Below are 20,145 nucleotides of genomic sequence, written 5' to 3'. Positions count from 1 at the left end.
TGTGTAATTGCATTGTAATTAACGACTAATAACCAATAACAATAATTGATAGGCTTAAATACTTGTCGGAAAAGGTCACGCTGTCATTATTGTAACATAATTATTTAGAAAGTAATAGATAATTTGAACTACATTATTATAAATTAAATACAGACATCGAATATTTCGTGACACGAAATAATATGATTCGCGTTACAATTTTTTCAAAATTACTTTGTGCGCCGACTTTCTTTTAAGGATGTATAGGTCGTACAGTCCTTGCTAAAAGTTAAACTTTCAATAAAAGAAGACTTTGCATGTATGTCAAACAACTCAAAATTTTTTATATGTTAGAAGGGATTACCGTTAACAATTTGAGTATGATTTTTTGTTATTTAAATAATTAGTATTGTTTAAACAATTTAAAAAGTTGTTTTGTTGCAAAAAATTTTGAAACTTAAAATACAATATCAATGATGTATGTTTTACACATAAAAAAAGTTTAAGAAATATCTTAATGGTTTATTTATATTTTATTTATATTTACACACAGCAAAAATGTCGATTCTCTATAAGGGATAATGTTAATTTTATCAACTTTAAACTTAAATAACTCTTAAATAACTTCAAAATTTTACAGAATATTTTTAATTTAATTTAGAAACAATTTACAGCACTTTCTGAATATATTTGAAATACCTCCAATACATCCTTAATTACAATAACTTTTAAACCAGTAAGAGAATTGTGCTGAAATTTTACACAGATACTTAGACGTAATAATAGAACAATCTATGAAATTTTTAGATTTTTGGTAATGCTTTGAGATGTCACCCATACATCCTTAATTCCATTTCCAGGATCCGAGATAACAATACAGTTTGCTCAATTGAAACGAATTAGTTAAAAAATTTTTAATTTCGGACACACATTATTACATCTTGTTTTTGAACTGGTTTTTTCCGTGATTAATACGAAATGTCATTGCGATGTTAATATATTTTTCGTTGTTACTTGGATTATATTATACGTATCGGGCGTTTTGAACGAACGGAACGAATCGCGCGATTTCCGCCGATAATTCCGCATTGTACCGCGTCCGATTTTTCTCGACGTGGCACCATGGAATTATTATCGACGATCGAGAAAGCCGAGCACAAAGCGGCGAAAATGAGGTCCGAAAAACGATACGAATTAATTTCGCCGCGATCCGTTCCGCGCGATCAAATCACAATTCCGCGATTCTCGCGATTGTGCACTGGCAATAACAAAATTTATTAAGCGGAAATGCGGCCTGCGCTGCTTAAACCATATTTCGCGAACCCCTTTTTAATAACAACTATAACGTATAGTGTTGAATCTGGAACATAAACTCGGTCATAATAGTACACACACGAGATTTCGACACGGATCGCCTGATTTTTTACGTCGGCATATAATATATTTTTTTTTATTAATTATTCTATTATTCTATTTTTCCTCCTTAATAGTAATTTTTAGGATGAAATTATTTAGCGTCACAATATTTTTATCGAGTTCCTTTACTCCGTCTTAAAATGTTTGATTATAATCGTCGGTAGAAAAATTTGTAATGTAAAAAGTACCATTTTATTTTATTTATATGAGTTGCAGTCGAGCGAAATAGCGGTCGGTAAAGCTGGTCCGGAAAAACACAGCTGGACGCTCTGATGAAAGTAACGCCGATCTTACTTAATAATGGAGTTTATTAGATATCTGCTAATAAATGGAGCCGCTGTCTCCTTATTACGTCGCGCTGCGCTCGCGCGCGCTCGGACGATGTAAATTTTAATAAAAACTCGCGTGTAACGCGTGCGCCGCGCCGCGCCGCGCCGCAATTAATTACGTCCCTGCAGCGGTACGCATAAAGGGCGAGTAAAGCGAGTTACGAGGGTAATCTACTCCCTTCGTTACGCCGCCCTAAGATTTAAAACACTTCGTTACGCGCGACGGGCGCGACGCACGCTTCTCTCGCTCATCTCTCTGTCTCGCTCTTGTATTCCATCTTCCTTTTAATTTCGCAGAAATGGCGAATTGCGCGCATTGCCGCATTCATGCGAGAAGTAAATAAGGAAATCCTGCCTTTCCCCCGCAAAGGGACGAGAGTTTCTAAAGTGATTTATCCTTGATTTTGAAGGTTTAAGTCATGCAATTTCTGCAAATTTTCCTTTTAATTATTAAAGGAACGTTTGGCAACGCGAAAAATTCCTTTAAAAAATTGAAATTTTGTAGAAACAAAGTATGTGTGAATCTAATTACACAGTAATTTCCTGTTTCGGCTAAATAAACTCTTCTTCTAAGAGCGAAAGCAGCCCTTCAAAGAAAATCTGAAATGTTTTCATATATCTATAATTAATATTGCAGAAACTATAAGAGACATAAAAAGAATATTAGATACAAAAGTTCACAATTTTCATGGTTTACAATAATATAATAAGAGATTTAAAAAAATATGTTTATAAATCCTTCTCCCACCATTCTCTTAATCTGTGAAATTTTTATTATTCGATAATAATCAAATGTAAAGTCTTTTATAATATTCTGCGAATTGGAGATTTTAAACGTACCTAAAATTAATCTTTAGTGTCCAAAAACATATTAACGTATGTTCCAAAAATATAACAATAAATATTCGTCGTAAATAAAAAATATTGTCAAAATTTATTTGATTTAATACCATTGTACAATATAAATAATGTAATATAAAATAGCGTTCTGCAAAATTAGCACATGAGATAATTTTCATAGAGCGTAAATATTTATCCTTCCGAGCGCGTCCGTTATCCAACTATAATAAAACCGATTAAGAAAATAACGAAGAAAGTATTTTAAAATTTAATTTTTTTAATGTCTTATCATATTGCAGGCATGAAAAATGAACTTTTATATCTTTCAATATCTCTTATAGTTTCTACGATATTAACAGAAATATGGAAAGTCAGATTTTCTTTCAAAGAGGGTTTTTACCCTTAGAATCGTTTATCACAAATAGAAAATTGCTGTGTAATTAGATTTATATAAATTTTATTTCTTCAAAGTTTCAGATTTTTAGGAATTTTCGAATTGCTGGAACTTTCCTTGTCGCAGTGGATATACTTTTAAAGAAAACATTGAGAGATATACAAGTATCGATGTCCTTTCAGTAAATTTCAGCATTAGGCCTGGCGGAAACGAAACGCGGGGTGTCGATATACCAACTGAAACCATTTCGAAATTGCAACTGCGCGGTCGCATCCGCCAACGCGCCAACAAGTCGTTAATGCCGGATTATGCAGATCTGCGTTTAATTATATGCTCGCAAAATGATGGATTTTCCAGTGAATGCTCATTATGCGTGTGCCATCATCGTTGATCGATATTAATGGCGAGCCAATAATGTAATCTAATCATGACGATGGATACGAATTAATTAGGTCTCGAATTATTGCCGATCGTTATCGTCGAATCGGATCCTTTAAATGGTAATTTCTTCGTTTTTTTTTTCAACGACTTTCAATGACAACTTCGCAGTCGTGTCATTTCATTCGAGATTTAATTTAACTGTATTCAATAAAAAGTTTATTTTTTCAATTTCATGTAATTGGATCTACTATAGTATCGTATTGACACTTTAGGGAGGGGGGGGGAGGAGGATTGCAACTAAAAACAGGAATAAAGTCTAGTTTTAATTAAAATATGATGCATTTCATCCTTTTTATGAAGAATGAGCAAAGGAAGAATGCTATAAAATTAAGATATGCGTTAAATTTGTCTTTAATCTAATGGAATGTCAACATAAATATCATATATTTTTATTTGTCAAAGAATGTACATCGCAAATTGAGATATTTAACCCTTTGTAACTCCTGGTAACAATACTGTTACAAACCCGGCAAAGTGTCCATCAACATTCTAAATCATGAATTTATCTGTTGTAAATCAATTTAAAATAGTTGTCATATTTTTTATTTTTGATAACATGAGTTACAAAGGGTTAACATGAGCTAGGAATGCGAACGCGAGATATATGTTTTCTCTTGATATAATGGCGAGCCCGTTAAAGCGGAAAAATTCCCGGAAGCGGGACTACGCCTCTGTGAAATCCGACGGAATTTAATTTCGTGCACGGCTTGCGGGAATTAACATTCACTCTGTTATTGCTTCGTATCGAGCCCCGCCGATCGGATTTTGTACTGTCGCGACACTCGGTTCTCGGCTGTTAATCGTCGTCCATACGCAATTGAACGGCGTATTTTGAAAAATGCGCCAGGCCGTTCTGGAAAATTGAAAGTCCTCGATCTTTCATTATCGCTTTGAGATAAGATCGATTAAAAAGATTTAAAAAGGTTCCGCAGTAATCTGAAATATTCCGTCTCGTTGTCCAGTTTCTTTGAACATTTCGGAATATTCTTAAAATTTCTATTTACAGAATATGTTATATATAATACAATTATATAATTTATTAAAACGTAAAAAATTACGACAAATCGTTACATTTTCGGGGAGATTTCAAGGGGGGGGGGGGTCGGTTTTGTTGATGAAATTTTATCAGTTTACTCTGCGACACCGTGTATACGCGCAGATTCGCTTGACAAAGACATCGTCTCGTTAGTCGAAGGACATGGCCGAAACAATATCGGCGGAAGTTGCGAACTTAAACTGCCGTTTAATGCTGCTAGTTTTACGAAGTTTCGAAGGGATGACGGCAAATGCATGGTCAGACACGCGGCGGCTGCCGACTGGTTTGCACTTACTACTGACCGGTATAACAGGCAGTAGTAGGTGCCAGCGAGTGGACGACCGATCGGACGGCGCGGCGCGGCGGCCGCGCGTGAGAGAGTGTGCTTTCGACAGCTCTGACAGTTTATTAGCGGTATCGGGACTGTAACTGGGGATGTAGCGCAGTTAGCGATTGCCGCGAAACTTTGGACATCGATTTCTAACGCTTTTGCTTTTCCAAACGTTCCCGTAAGACAGCTCGCGTGCCCCAATCTCCTTGTTAAATCTTTCAACGTTCGAGAAAACAGACTTGTTAATTATGAAATTGGGATAGCGGAGATCGTTTCTTTAGTGTCGGATACACTGTTAAATTTTTAATGTCGAATTATACACGGAGAGAATTTTCTCTTAAAAGAAGGGGAGGGTCCATAAGGCCTGATTTCGGCACCCTTCAAAATTGGACCAAAATGGCTGGAATCACTTCCTTATACCCTTGGAAGTAATATTTAGTCAATTCCAGCCTAAACGGAAGTATTTAGAGTGTATACTTCAAGTATACATGCTGCATCAGCGCGCCCGTATCAAGCATTTCTTTGGAAAACTAAGCGTTTTTGAGAAAAATGTTTCAGATAAAAGTTGTATGGTTTCAAGGGGGACATAAGATGGTGTCATTGGTTTGACCTTGGATAGTCATTTGAAGGTCACGTGAATGTCGATTTCAATATTTTATATAGAACCCCCTATTTTTACATATCTTGTAGCTTATCTCGAGAGCTTTCCAAAACACTATCGTAGATCACGTAGAAACACTTATTACAAATACTTCTGAAAGAAATGACTGACGTATTTTCTGCCGCAAGGCTAAATACGAAGTTTTGAAAAGAACTGTTTTAAGAACTGTATGCACCTTTTTGAGCAACTACGATCCCTTAAGCTTTTAATTCAATAGACCAGGTTCTGCTTATGTCCATGGCCTTATATCGGACCCTATCTCACAAAAAAAATGCTTGATACGGGCGCGCTGATTCACCATGTATACTTGAAGTATACACTCTAAATACTTCCGTTTAGGCTGGAATTGACTAAATATTACTTCCAAGGGTATAAGGAAGTGATTCCAGCCATTTTGGTCCAATTTTGAAGGGTGCCGAAAACAGGCCTTAGGGACCCTCCTTCTTTACCCTAAAATCATGGTAGTTGTAGGACAACATGTACCACCAAGAATTTTATGCGAGCTATTCTGATTAATATCTACCATAATAAAAAATATTAATATCTATTACATTAAAATATAAAATATGTTTGATTAATTTTACTAAAATATATCTAGGAAATTTCAATAATTTTTCAAAATTTACCAATCTGCTTGGTAATTTTTATCACGTTGTTTGTAAAATGTCTTTTGTATATTTTAAAAATTCCTTGGTTGCCAAGTTGTCCCAAGTTTGTAGTGAATTTAAGGGTAAAATATAACAAAAAATTCTCTCCGTGTACGCAATTTGAATCATTTTTAACCATTCTTGTAGGTCGCCACTATTCTTACTCTCGATACGTCGTTAATTTAACTAAAACAATGTTAATTTAACTAAATCAAATCAATGAAGTTAAAACAATACTGTTTTGTGTTAAAATAATAAATTTTGACACACATGGTGGTTAAAAATAATAAAATGTTATTTAGGGTATATCGGTTTAAATTTCATCCTTTAATATTTAACAGTGTAGAGGCGCCCGAGTTTTGTCGATCGAATTTATCTTTTTCTATTTTCTTGCTATTGCTTATATCTCATCTTTAGAAACTATTTAGTCTTTATTCGCGAAAAACTTTTTTTATAAATAAAAGCATAAGAAAATTGGTATATATGTAATTTTGGCGAAGGTATTCAATTTTCAAGAATACAAATATCGTAATCCTATTTAATGGAAGCACCATTGTGTGTTGACAGTCGTTGACAAGGCAGCGTCCTCGCGAGCGCTCGCAATCACGTCCGGAGTCGCGCAGCTTCCCGCCGAGCATGATCGCGTACCTGTCGAGGACAGACCCCGACAGCGGCCAGGACGAGGACGAGGCCTTCTTTGAGAGGCCCCCGCCGCCACCGCCGCCCCTTCCGCTCCCGCCGTCATCTCAGCAGTCGCAGACGCAAATCGATCAGGCCTCCAGCGGACTGGTCAAGGACGAAGAGGTCGGCGCTAAGATAACAGATATTCTCGACTCTACGCAGGATCGCGAGGGGATCAGTACCGAGGGGTTAGTTGGGTAGGTTTTGTAGAATTAGGGATTCCGGGGATATATTAAAATAATTACAAAAAAACGTCGCAATAATTTTAAAATTCTTCTACCCTTTTGAAGTTTTTTGGGTGAAAAATCAGAGTTGTTTAGATGTACATATGTTTTTCTTTAATCTTCTGACAGCGAGACATTGGGTGCTCTTTCCCTGCAGGTTCGCACAGCAAAAGGATGACAGGACGACGATCGACGGACAAGTCAGACGACCCCGTTCGATCCCGAGGGACCATTATATTTCCAGGTGAGAATTCTAATTCCTAATTAAGCTCTTCCTAATAGAAGGTCAAATATCACAGTCCTAATTTAAAGTATTGAGCCATCAAACTGTGTCAAATCTCAATTATTATCGTTAAAATTAAGTAACTATAGCTTCAAAAGCTAATAAATAGCATTTTATGTTAATGATTTAAAAAATAATTCAAATACCATATTTTCTAATGATTAATTTAATAAATCGGAAATAATGGTCTCCCATAAATGTCTTGACTCATCTCGCGGAGATGAATCAAGGATCAATTGCATGTGAATTAAATGAAAAACAAGATCCTTGCGTATTATCAAGCTTCGAACTTAATTTATAAAAGCTCCTTTGCTTTTGAATTCTCGCAATCCAAGAGCCATTGCCATTTGTACATTGCAAGGACCACATACGACTTAGATGATCGTAAGGACCTGTTTTGTACTCGGATAAAAGCAAAGTGGACTTATCGTTGATCGACAAACGCGCAAACATGTACAACGAGAAAGAAATTACAGAAAAACAAGTTGGAGCAGGTCGAAGTACGACGCGCCTCCGGCGGAGGGTACGAGGGTGCCGCAAGAGGAAGGGGTGACTCTCCGCAGCCGGGAGATAGCCGGGGCCACGAGGATCTCCCGTAACACGATCGATCGTGTTTTCGACAACAGCAATCGGCGGCGATACGGGATGGGCATTGTCGGTCGTTTCTTCGGGTACATTATTCATATTTTATTCTTTGTTGCGAGGCCTGAAATAAATTACATTCCTGCGAGAGCTAGACTGTCTTAATTGGAAATCAATTAACTGACACTGTACAAGATGATCCGCCTTCAGCGAAAGACAGTTGAAGTTCGTGTAATTTTCATAAGGTATATTTTAGACGGAATATTAAAAATGAACTTATCAACCTACCATACAGTTTTCCTCTAAAATAAATTTAATGTCGTTATGATAATTTTTACATATATTATACATATAGTTAATATATTTTTAAATATATACATATATTATTTCGTACAATATTATATTAATATTGTCCCAGCCAGAAATGATTAGTTGAATCGACGTCGACTAATTATTTCTGGCTGGAATATTCGAGGTAAAATTTATTATCGGAACATATCGCGTATTGCGGGTATCATTATTATAGAGAAAACGGTTTGTCTATTGACAAAATCGAGATAACAGCAAACAAAAGGGAATATTTAAAGTGAATTTTATTAATTACACACTTTGTCCTTTGAATTAAATTAAATGTCATTATTATACTTTTCACATAATGCCTGTTAGTTTACCAAAAGGTTCGAACAACCGGCCCTAATTCGTATATTTTTATTATATATCTACGTGTATAATTTTTTATAATTATTTTACACAATATTATATTAATACTATTCCAGTCAGAAATAATTAATTGAATCGACGTCGACTAATCATTACTGGCTAGGATATATTTGCAGTATTATCAGAACATATATGTCGCGTATTGTGCCATTATTGTATAGAAAGCATTTTGTCCATTGACAAAATCGAGATTAGAGCAAACGAAACGTAGTAAAGGGAACGAGAGCTCGGTGAGGTATTAAAGTTTTTTTCCCTCGTTATTCCAGGCGATCTTTTCGGAAAAGCGTCGCGCACGAACCGGACATAAAGAAGCAGTTGGACAATTTCGAGGATCACCGGCCGTATTTCACGTACTGGATCACTACTGTGCAAGTATTGATTCTGATAATATCGCTGGCCTGTTACGGATTCGGTCCTGTCGGGATGGATCTCAACCATCGATCGGGATTGGTGAGCAAATAGAAATTCGCTATCTGTCGGCTACAGTTATTTACGACGGTCGGTCACTTCTTAGAAACTTCGCTTGGCATTTCGTCAATCTTATTGGAAAACTAATCTCGTTGAGAATAAATTCAAACGCTTTATGCGCAGAAGATAAAACTTTCCTTATTTTAGCTATGCTGAATTAAAGCAAATTCTGTTGAGTCCACTCAATCCTTGTTTGGAGCAATAAGAAGTGAATGATCACTTTAAGCTACAACGATACTTTTAGTCTTTGTTTCTTTTTAAATATGTACTGAAATTTACGCTTGTTTAAAATATTTCGAGCTCTGTTTAAATGCTAGTCGCTGTTTTTTTTTTTTTTTTAATGAAAAATGTAAGGACGATTGGAAAAATGTGGATTGAATTGTGCCCAGGTTCTCGTAACGAGTCTGTCGTTGCAACAAGTCGACTACCAGGAACCGGCGAACTTTTGGCTGGGCCCTAGGGCTGCAGATTTGATCCACCTCGGCGCCAAGTTCGCGCCGTGTATGCGTCGGGACATCAAGATCCTGAAGGAGATCGACGTGTGGCGGGAAAGAGAACGGGATACTGCCTGTTGCATCAGGAATGACGACTCCGGCTGCGTTCAGTCCAGCAAAGCAGACTGTTCCGTAAGTTTCCCCGATTATTTCGAGATAACACTTTGTAACATACCGTTGGCTCTTCACGGCCATGTATGTTTATGATAATAAAATTTTCTTCCATGCGCGCCCAACAGGTCCGGGGATTGAGATCCACTGCTATGGTAAATTATCGTTAATTTTTACTTCGATTCTTTAGCCCCCGAAAAAGCACCTAGCGAAAAGAAGGAAAGAGAATATATGTTTTCAATTTATTGCATATTGTCAGCGCTCGTCACAATTTTTCATTATTTGATTTGAAACTTTTCTGACATAAACACAAATGCTTTCTCTTTTTATTAGTTAACGTACGAATTTAATTTGTCCCCATTTAATGAAACAGAAAAGTTTTAAGGTGTTAATTTTTGCTACATAATTTATTTTGCTAATAAATTACGCACCACGACTTCTGTTATTAATTTAATTAATTGTTAATTTATGCATGTTTCGATCCAGGAGATTGGGAAATATCTAATGATATTTTAAAGTCTCAAAAATCAATCCTCGCTGACAACGAAATCAATTACGATTGTGTTGAATCTCGCAGAATACAATATCGACCTGGAAGAAATGGGGACCCGGAGACAGCGGGCCCGGCGGTCGCATCAGTGGGTCAGTTTGCGGACTGGACCCAAAGTTCTGCGACGCCCCGGCAAGTATCGCACCTTACGAATGGCCAGACGACATCACCAAGTGGCCGATCTGTCGGAAAACCAATCCCTTTAGCCAACGTTTCAGGTGAGTACTACCCCGTAATTTTATTCACGATTTCTCTAAAGGGCAAATAACAGAATACCCCTACGCGAAAAAGCAGAGCTATTTGCGGAAATGAGCTTGTGAAAATAAAATTGCAATTCACGAAGATTAAAATGGTTATAAAAAAGAAATACATCGAAATATTGATTCTTGACAGTAAAAACGGGGGTCAACGGGGCAACGCCAACTTTCCCATCGGCCGCTACAAGGATAAGATGGCGGAGCACATGGTGTGCGAGGTGATCGGCCATCCGTGTTGCATCGGGATTCACGGGATGTGTCGGATCACCACGAAGGAGTACTGCGATTTCGTCCATGGTTATTTTCACGAGGAGGCATCCCTGTGCTCCCAGGTGGAGTGTTTGCACGACGTCTGCGGGATGATACCGTTCCTGCATCCGGAATGGCCGGACCAGTTCTATAGACTTTTCACCACCATCTTTCTTCATGCCGGGTAATAGCTCACGACAAACAAAAGATCGATTTTTTTATCTTATTAAGTCTCGAAGAAGCAAAATGCATTTATTTATCTCACTAATTGTAAGTTAATTTAAAAAAAATTTTTTTTGAAAACAGTTTATTTATTTCAATAAATGGATCCCAATAAACAAAATCAATTTGCCGTTAAATGTAATTTAAAAAAAAAACAAGGCACCATTTATTTATTTTTATTGAAACTTAATAAAATAAAGCCAATCGATTAGTTTGAGTAAATTAATTTAAAAGAAATAAACTTGTGATTTATATGTTTATTCCAATAAATCGATTTTTCAGAATCATCCACTTGATAATTACGTTGCTGATCCAATATTTTCTGATGAGAGATTTGGAAAAATTGGCAGGCTCGTTGCGCATCGCTTTAATCTACTTTATTGGGGCTCTTGCTGGGAATTTGGCCAGCGCAATCTTTGTACCTTATAGAGCAGAAGTAAGTACTTAAACCATATACATTGTTTGTTAATAATACTTTAGATATAATTGTGTCAAACTCATCATAAATTATGCTAAACAATAAGATTTGTAAAATGATGAAATTACAATACAAAACTTTGTTTATATTAAAAGGAAACTGTTATCTATATTTAGTAATTTATTGATTAAATAATATGTTATCAGTATTTACTGGCTATTAAGATTAATCGAGATTAACAATATTTATAGACAATTGTCTGTCTAATATTGAGATATTGCTTAAAAAATCTCATTTCTTTTTTTTTATTGTATATAAAACAAAAATTCTTTTAATCTATCATGCTCGTTGAAGCTTTTGGATATGTACATCAACAACAATTGTCGTCACTTAATTACAGGTCGGTCCAGCCGGCGCGCATTTCGCTTTGCTTGCCACGCTGGTGGTCGAAGTGCTGCATTGCTGGCCGATGCTGAAGCACCCACGTCGCGCACTGTCCAAGCTGATTCTGATCCTGCTGGGGCTGCTGACGCTAGGTATCCTGCCATGGATAGACAACTACGCGCATCTGTTCGGCTTTATCTTCGGCTTCTTGGCGGCCTACGCGCTGATGCCGTTCATCTCGTTTGGCCATTATGACCGTAGACGGAAGATCCTGCTGATCTGGGTTTGCCTGATCCTGATCGTGGGCCTGTTCGCCATGCTGCTCGCCCTCTTCTACAACGTACCGGTGTACGAGTGTGAGGTGTGCAAACTGTTCAACTGCGTGCCGTTCACCCGCGACTTTTGCGCCTCCCAGAACATCAATTTCAAGCGAGAGGAGCAAGCGGTATGACACACGGGGCCGCGGTTCACAGTCGAGCGCGAAATTGTTCCGCTCGGCCCCCGACCTCACGCTCCTCATCATCGCGCGCATCACTACAATACGCCATTACCGTTCGCCGCGCTCGTTCTGACGACGCTCCTCGTCGACTCCCAAAGATGTGTCTGAAGCCGCAAGATCGGTCGGAGCTGAATAAAGGAAAAAGACTTTTTCGCTTGAAGGATAACCATAGCTCGAAATCTTCGAAAGGCTTAACTGTACGAAGCTGAAGAAAGTTGTCTAAAAACAATCAGAAGGAAGATTTCTCGAATCATTGAAGAAAGACGGAAGATTTCTTAATTTGTTGACAAAGTTAAATGCAAAATTTTGGAAGAGGTTTAAATGTAATGAATTTTTTTGAATTCCTTGGAAGAAGTGAAAGAAAAGATCAATAAATATTTTTCTTCATTCTAGCTGGAAGAAAAACTTGAAAAGGAAATTGTTTCTTAAGTTAAAAAAAAAACTGTGAAAGAAGACCAATAAATGTTTTTCTTCACTGTAGTCACAGAGAAAAGGAAAGAGATCTCATTACGGAAAAGAAATCTTCAATTTTTAAAAAGGAACTAAAAAGATAGAAGGATAATTTCTTGTCTTTCCGATAAAACTGAAGGAAGAATGAAAATGAGCGTTTCTTTGGCCTTCAATCGACATTTAACGATCTCATCGAGCTTCGAGAACCATCAGATTTGCGTTATTACAGTCGCAAGATTTGCAGAACGCAAACTTTGAAGATAATACTATTACTTAACGATTGCGCTTCCACGACGACACTATTCGAATCACCGAGCTTCTGAAATTTCGCAAACTCCAAAAGTTCCACCATCAAAGTTTCCGAGTTTTTCGAACTTTGAGAAATCCAACGATCATTTTTCGATCGTGTTCGCGTTATTCGTAAGAGTGATATCACGGTGCGTTTGGGGGACATGGGGGTTTGATAGTGCCTGGATCGAGCGGGTGAATGTGATGGATCCCGACCGACATTTTTTCGCTACTGCCAACGAACGTTAGAGAAGGAACACGTTGTTCGTCGACGCACGACGATGCCTTAACATTATTAAGTCTCAGCGTAGTGAGTGGCTCCCGACGTGAGCTGGCCGGGGCCCAGCGGGCCTTGAGGGAGCCCAAGGACTCTGAATCGCCGAACGGAGTGTAAATAATGCATCGCGAGACGATGACGGACGGATGCTCCATGGATCATCTCCGGGTCTCCGCGGAGTTCGGCGCGGTTAGCATCCACGTTTCTCGAGGTGTTAATAGGATAAACGGAGAGGCGGAGGAGAGCCAGAAATGTAAATAGGATCGAGTCTTGTTACCATTGTAAGGGCGATCTTAGTAAGCTAACTTTAGGGAGAACCTTGAAAGTGCGCACGTCTTTCGTCTCTGCACGATATAGTCCCCCGCACCTCCGACATCCGGAACTATTGTCTGTGATGGCTTGACCTTGGAGATATTTTTCGTAGCACCGCGACGGCCGTAATGACGATGGCCGCGAGCCTTTCTGCAGGGACGATCGGTGGATGTTCGCTATCTGGATACCAGTCGATCGCACGCTCGTGCGAAACATCCGCCAGTTTTATGGAACTTGTATGTACACATACTTTTCTTATCAAAATCACTTCGTGTTATCTTTAAAGTTATTGGAAATACAGACAGACCTTTTAGATAAATGCTTTATAATTTTCGACATAAAATATGAGCCATATACCGATAAAACAAAATTTCAAAAGATCAAAAAAAAGGATCGTTTTGTTTTTACACATATAGATATGTATCGGTATTTTAACGAATTCGATGGGTTTTTATATCAAGTGCTTTTGAATCCAAACAATATATACAGATTTTACAAATTATAAAATACATAATTTGCTGTGCTTAAATATAATATTTTAAAAAGAAGATATTATGCGGAATTAATATCAAAACATGACATAAAATTTGCCAAATTTTAATCACTATGTTTTAATTTTAATAACATAATTGCTTTTATATAATTATTATTAACAGGATTCCACTCTTTGACATAAATATATCTGATTTGTTAATTTCCTGGATAAAATGATTCTATTAATTTACTGTAATATAATAATGAGATTTTATAATAACAACCAAATGTAATCTCTTATGCAATGTTTCAACATCGAGATTTATGTTAAAGCACAATTGTTTTGAAATGTTTCATTGCAATATGCGAGAGACTTTAATATACAATGAATATACAACATGGAGTGTACACGCAATATAGCGAAGAATAATTGCGACGTCCGGTTGGTATCCAGATGATTGACTCCTCATCGAGGATAGGAGGGAAGGGGAGGTCCGAGGCAGAGGAGGCGGAAGGAAAGTGTTAACGATTTAAGGCGAAACGAATCAATTTTTTATAACGACGTGAGAGAGAGAGAGAGAGAGAGAGAGAGAGAGAGAGAGAGAGAAAGAGAGAGAGAGAGAAAGGTAAATGAGAGGAAGGCGCGAATATCAGAATTCTTGATCAATTTCCGAAGTCTGTAAATATACATTTTGCGATCGCGTGAGGGAGTGTGAGGGAATAGAAGAGGCGGTGTGGAAGAGACAGATAGGTACGCGAGGCATTCGCGCGAGATAATTTGACGATTTTGTTCAGGGGATTGAAACCGTGTAACCCTTTAGCGGGGCGAGGGAGCGATGGGATCGGATGTTACAAGCATTTTCGTAACAATGGGAAGTGCCGTTTCTCTATTTCTACGCGTAGCGTAGCGCGGAAAATCATTCCGGTTTCAATCCCTATTTTATTCCGTTCATCGCCATGTGTACATATACGCGCGTGTACATCCATTTTATTGTAGAAATTGTCCCGATATTAATTTCGCACATATCTGCGAAGTCACGCTTGCAGCTACGATTGCGATCAGTTCGAGTACTCTACATTTCGTCACTCGGTATTGGTTTAAAATGACAAAAGAATTTCGAGGAAATAGTGTATCGAACGGAAAGATACTAAAATACAAAAGATGAAAGAACATTTGCTGAGATTGTTAGGAAAGAAAAAGATTTCTCACACACGTTTACCTTCTTCTACGTAATATTTCTATACAATATGTGCTAATTCTTTTTAAGTTCTTTCAGCCTCGTAAGCCTTTGTACTTTTTTTTTTTTTTTCAAAGCAGTTGAAAGGACTGTGCAACATCCGCATTCGCCGGACAATTACATTAGCATAACACGTATGCGGAATGCAAAACGTAACTTGACGTCATTTGCAGGTGTCATCATACCAGTTATCATGATTGTCATCGCTATTGCTCGCATTTAATCCAAACTATGCATTTGGAAACTTTGTGATATACGACTCGATGATCGCACGAAGGAACGGGGAGAGAATGAGACGGAGAGAAAGTTGTATGTGTGTTCTGTGCGTGTGTATGTGTGTTATACGTGTGCGCGCGCGCGTGCGTGTGTCGGGGTGGCCCACCACCCTATTAAACTTTTTTTCGGATTATATATATAAATATTATAAATATATAAGCGTATACCCATACGCGAGTTAAGGTGGATCGTCGATGACGAGCAACGTATTGTTATTATTGTAAATGTGTTATATACAGATAATAGCATGCAACAGACACATACACACATACACACGGTATACACAATAGTACATGGACATATGAACAATCGTATATACACGTACACGTACCCACACGATGGAGATAAATAAATTGAGAACTTTCGATAATTCCATACCGATCACGGCGAGGTGGAATGTCTCGCCTTCCCTCGCGGAGGCGAGAGAGGAAAACGGAGGGAAAGAGAGAGAATGAGGGAAGAAAAAGGGTAGTTTTATCCCCGATTATGGTTGTTGTAGGAGCCAAAAATCACGAGCAAATTGCGCGATCGAACCAAACTTTTTACATAATTAATTTTAGATATTTTATGGCTGTACAAGATGAGAAAGTTTCGATGGAATTCATTATATGGGATGTCTCAAGAGTTGCACGATATCTCTATAAATTATAGAAGTCAAATTTTTTAAGAAAAACGGCATCTTTAAAGAATTTAATAATAATAATTCAATAGAGTCTTAATAATCTTTTAATTATAAGCAAGTAAGAATGGGAATTTTGACTAATAGAATCATGTTGCTTTCAACCTTTTTTTAATTAGATCTTGACTTTGTTCCAAGAAAGTTGGAGATTCGAAAGATATATGGTGATGCCGATGAAAGATTGGCCTTTGTATATAATAATATAGATAAAATTTTATTTATCCGAGAAAGCAATTGTAAATGTTTGGTATCAAAAAATTGACGAGCTAAAATATTTTTGAAAATAGATTTGTCTTACGTATCTATTCTTTCTATTTAGATCAGACATTCCGTTTTAATTTAAGAAAAATCTCACGCTTGTCTTACGTATTGCGATAATTTGCGTAATTATTAAGACTTTGATATTATTTTCAATATTATCACTTTTTATTACGGAGAAAATGTGTTTTCTACATTTATATAACATACTATATATATATTATGTTTTTTTATTTTATTTATAATTTATATTTTTTTAATTCGTAAAAAGATAATTATCTTGGTAAAATCCACAGATCACCGATCGCGCGGTTGACTTGTAATTTTTGCGATGCGGCGAATCACCGCCCTTGTAAATAAACGTATGCGTCAAAAATGGACCAAGGATCTACATAGTGCAGCTCGTGCGTGTAAAATTGATCGGCAGGTAGGATTGTAAGTAAAGTTACAATTAATCCTAATTATTACGGAGGAACCACCGTGAAAGGTAGGCGAATTCGGAGGGGAGATTCACGGAGATTCTCTTCTGCGAAATGAGAATCTTGGTTTTCGAAGTCAAGAACCGGCTAAAAACCAGAGAGATCGCTTTTGCGTAAACATTTTTCGCCGTTCCGTTGAAGTTGACTAACGTAACATTTTTTTGTGGCAGTAATTTTTTACCGTTTCGTATTCTGTGTTTCGATTTACGGGACAACGGTTTGCCTGGTACTGTCCATTTCGACAATTGGGGCTGTTTTTTCGTGCGGTGCTTTTGTTATTAAAGCGATGCAGCCATTCAGTTAAGTGCAGTCGGTTAAATGGCAAAATGCCTTCGAATTCCTTCTATTTTCGTGAATATTTCTATGAATACAGACGGCGAAAGCAATGCAAATTACGAGATTACGTATTGAGAGTACGAAACAAACTTCATAATTTTAGAATGTTTACAAAATTGTGAGGAAACTCGTGTTTTGGCACACGTGTGAAGCACAAGAAGCTTCGCGTTGTACATTCGTGTCGAACCGTAATTTCGAAAATTGACGATTCGATTGCGCAGAGTGAACTTTTGTCGGTCTTTCTCTCAAAATTCGCTTAATTTTTGCGGTGTAAATAATACGGGGCGCCGGCGCGGCGGCGCTGGCTTGTAATTAATTAATTAAGGCTCTTGCGCCTCTTTTATATAAATATTATACATATATATATGTATATTATATACGACTTAAAAAAAAAAAGAACATTCCACCACGGCCGCGCGGTATTATTTTTCTGTATCCCTGTATCTATAAAAGCGCGATATAAGTATTAAGAAACGGACTTTAAGGGAATATACGACTGTATTAATTAAAGATTGATCAACTTATTATTATTAAATCACCATCATTATCATCATTATTATGGTTGCCACTGTTAATATCATTACAAATAATTATCTTGCTCGGTTCTCATCTATAATCATCGGTGCCCTTCGATTATTATTAATAATCATAACATTACATTGTACTTGTCGCTGTTATATACATACACATATAAATATATAAATATATAAATATATATAAATATATAAATATATATATACGAATGATATATATATTAATTTAATAACAATAAAGAAAAACGTGAAACACACGTGATCTGATTTGTGTGTGTGTGTGTGTGTGTGTGTGTGTGTGTGTGTGTGTGTGTGTGTGTGTGTGTGTGTGTGATGTGTGGATCAATGATCCTTTCATCAAGCATTGACGAACATTCGATTGAGTTTAAATATTACGAGAGAGTGCAGTACATTTTTCCATTAATCCGTCTTTGATTAATTTTATCTATACTCTTTCTTTTCTAAAACTTTGTCTAAAAAAACGCTCTTTATTTCTGTTTAATTCAAAATTAAATTGTGTGCCAGGGCTTATAGTTGCTCATCGGATCGTCACAAAATTCCTTCATCAATTTTTTTAAATACTCGTTCATTCGTAATAAGTTCCCACGACGAGGCCCGTCGCGACAAATTCCGCAGTCTCGACCACATGGGTGGAGTACGTGTCTCTCTGAACGTCCCATAATTTGCCAAAATCCATCCGTACGCTTTGTCCTAACTTTTGGACGATCGACATGACGACCACAACTTTGTATCTGAAAGCAGCGATAAGTTGCTCGGATAAAAAGTGTATTCTTTACTAGCGACGTAAAAAAATAAACATTTTATACTTTTTACTCTTCACACACTTATAAAATTAAAATACGTTATTAGATGGTCAAAATATATAATTACTAATTATTCTAAATCTATTTAATTCAAAGTTGCATCAGATAAATTATTTAATTAAATTTACACATTGGAAAATACATTTATGTAAGTGTTCAAGATGATTACTATACATGATTTGGTGTAATTATCGATATTATTACCGATCATAATACTTCCTGAAAATTTTGTCGCGCACGTCTTCCGACATTCTCTGGCAGATTTGCATGCAAACCTGAGGTTGATATTTCAAGCCGGCTAAATACTCCCGCATCACGTCGATCAAGATTATATCAACAATCTCGCACTTGAAGGGCTTGTAAGCCTCCAGACGGTAAGTATTTTGGTACCTCGGGATCTGGAAGATAATTTTCATTGACGTCTCGATTTAAGTTATCACATATATTATGTAATCCATTCTACCTCTGTAATTAATAAAGTCATTTTAAATAAACTATGAGTATATCTCGCGTTCAATATCTTCCCTACATTATTTATTTCAATAATCATTTTTGGGGTTATAAATATTTTCAGTTACTGTGCAAAATTTCTTTTATCTTGCCGAATTTTGGATAATTTTTTATTTGAAATACCTTGAAGCCACCTTTCTCTATGCGAAAGAGTATGCTCGACTTTGGAATTCCAACAAGGGACGGGCTGCTGATATAGGTTCTGGAGCGAACGGCTCTACCGAGTACGGACCACGCTCTCGACATGGATCGTTGTGCTGGTAATTATTAATATATTCAATATTATTAATTATTAATATATCCAATTATTGCTGTTATTTGTATTAAATCAGTTATTATAATAATTATTATTATTAACGCATATTGTGTAACGAGACTCCGTCTTAATCTTTTAAGCCATTATATTGATTAAAACTTACTCGTGCCCATGCTTGTTGAAGATCGTTTTATATAAATGTGTAAAATGATTGATAAAAATTATTTTAAAAATCGTGTATATTGTATATCAAACAGCGATTAATATGACTTCCAAAAATTCCATTTAGTTTTCAACTTCAACCCCCTTGAAATTGCCGCATTTATTCTTCCTATCGTCGTCCAATAATTTCTCTATTGGCATGTCTTTTCATAAAATTACATAATAACAGAGAAGTCAGTCAAAAGTGTATTTATTCTTCCCTATTCCCAGCACATAAAAGTTGTTACACATACAGTTATTTTGCAGTTCCTTCTTATATATGTTAAATTTTAAAGAATCCAAATTCAAAAACAAGAATGAGCAACGTAAAAGAAGTAACATCCTAAATTTTTAATGTAAAAATAAATAGCAATTAAATCACAATTAATTGGAAATTGAGTCAATTTAAACGTATATATATATATATCAAATAAAATACCGAAATTATAATCAAAATAAGTCGAGGGAAGATATATCAGCGGAATAGAAATTATGTGAAAGTAGGAAAGGAAAGTAGGAAAGGAATGGATATGTTTTC

At 36.6% G+C, this 20,145-nt stretch overlaps 2 protein-coding genes across 4 annotated transcripts in view; one reads left to right on the top strand and one right to left on the bottom strand.

Annotated features, from left to right (window-relative positions):
- The window catches only part of Rho-5 (rhomboid-5), a 94,627-nt gene extending 76,554 nt beyond the window's left edge, over positions 1-18,073 (top strand). The window contains exons 10-20 of one of the 3 annotated variants that reach the window (XR_011719414.1): positions 6,642-6,952; positions 7,137-7,223; positions 7,739-7,933; positions 8,831-9,014; positions 9,422-9,658; positions 9,766-9,792; positions 10,215-10,405; positions 10,581-10,877; positions 11,198-11,351; positions 11,734-13,420; positions 13,656-18,073. Coding sequence is in view for 2 of the 3 variants with exons in the window: in XM_071715261.1 (XP_071571362.1) it covers positions 6,642-6,952; positions 7,137-7,223; positions 7,739-7,933; positions 8,831-9,014; positions 9,422-9,658; positions 9,766-9,792; positions 10,215-10,405; positions 10,581-10,877; positions 11,198-11,351; positions 11,734-12,168 (2,118 nt within the window). In the remaining variant the exon portion in view is untranslated. Of the gene's footprint in view, positions 1-6,641; positions 6,953-7,136; positions 7,224-7,738; positions 7,934-8,830; positions 9,015-9,421; positions 9,659-9,765; positions 9,793-10,214; positions 10,406-10,580; positions 10,878-11,197; positions 11,352-11,733 lie in introns of all 3 variants that reach the window. The other 2 variants (XM_071715262.1, XM_071715261.1) reach the window with 2 other exon arrangements.
- Positions 18,074-18,155: 82 nt separating this feature from the next.
- Positions 18,156-20,103, bottom strand: LOC139777695 (dynein light chain Tctex-type 5-like). Its single transcript, XM_071715260.1, has 3 exons — positions 19,274-20,103; positions 18,845-19,038; positions 18,156-18,568 (listed from the first exon to the last, which is right to left on the bottom strand). The coding sequence occupies exons 1-3, from the start codon at positions 19,394-19,396 to the stop codon at positions 18,403-18,405; spliced, it is 483 nt and encodes a 160-aa protein (XP_071571361.1). The 5' UTR covers positions 19,397-20,103; the 3' UTR covers positions 18,156-18,402.
- Between the last annotated feature and the right edge of the window lie 42 nt (positions 20,104-20,145).

Source organism: Temnothorax nylanderi, unplaced genomic scaffold, assembly GCF_030848795.1.
Source record: "Temnothorax nylanderi isolate EJ_2023f unplaced genomic scaffold, tnyl_v1.0 TNYL_tig0158_pilon, whole genome shotgun sequence".
Classification (NCBI taxonomy): Eukaryota; Metazoa; Arthropoda; class Insecta; order Hymenoptera; family Formicidae; genus Temnothorax; species Temnothorax nylanderi.
This window is presented reverse-complemented; position numbering and strand designations above follow the sequence as displayed.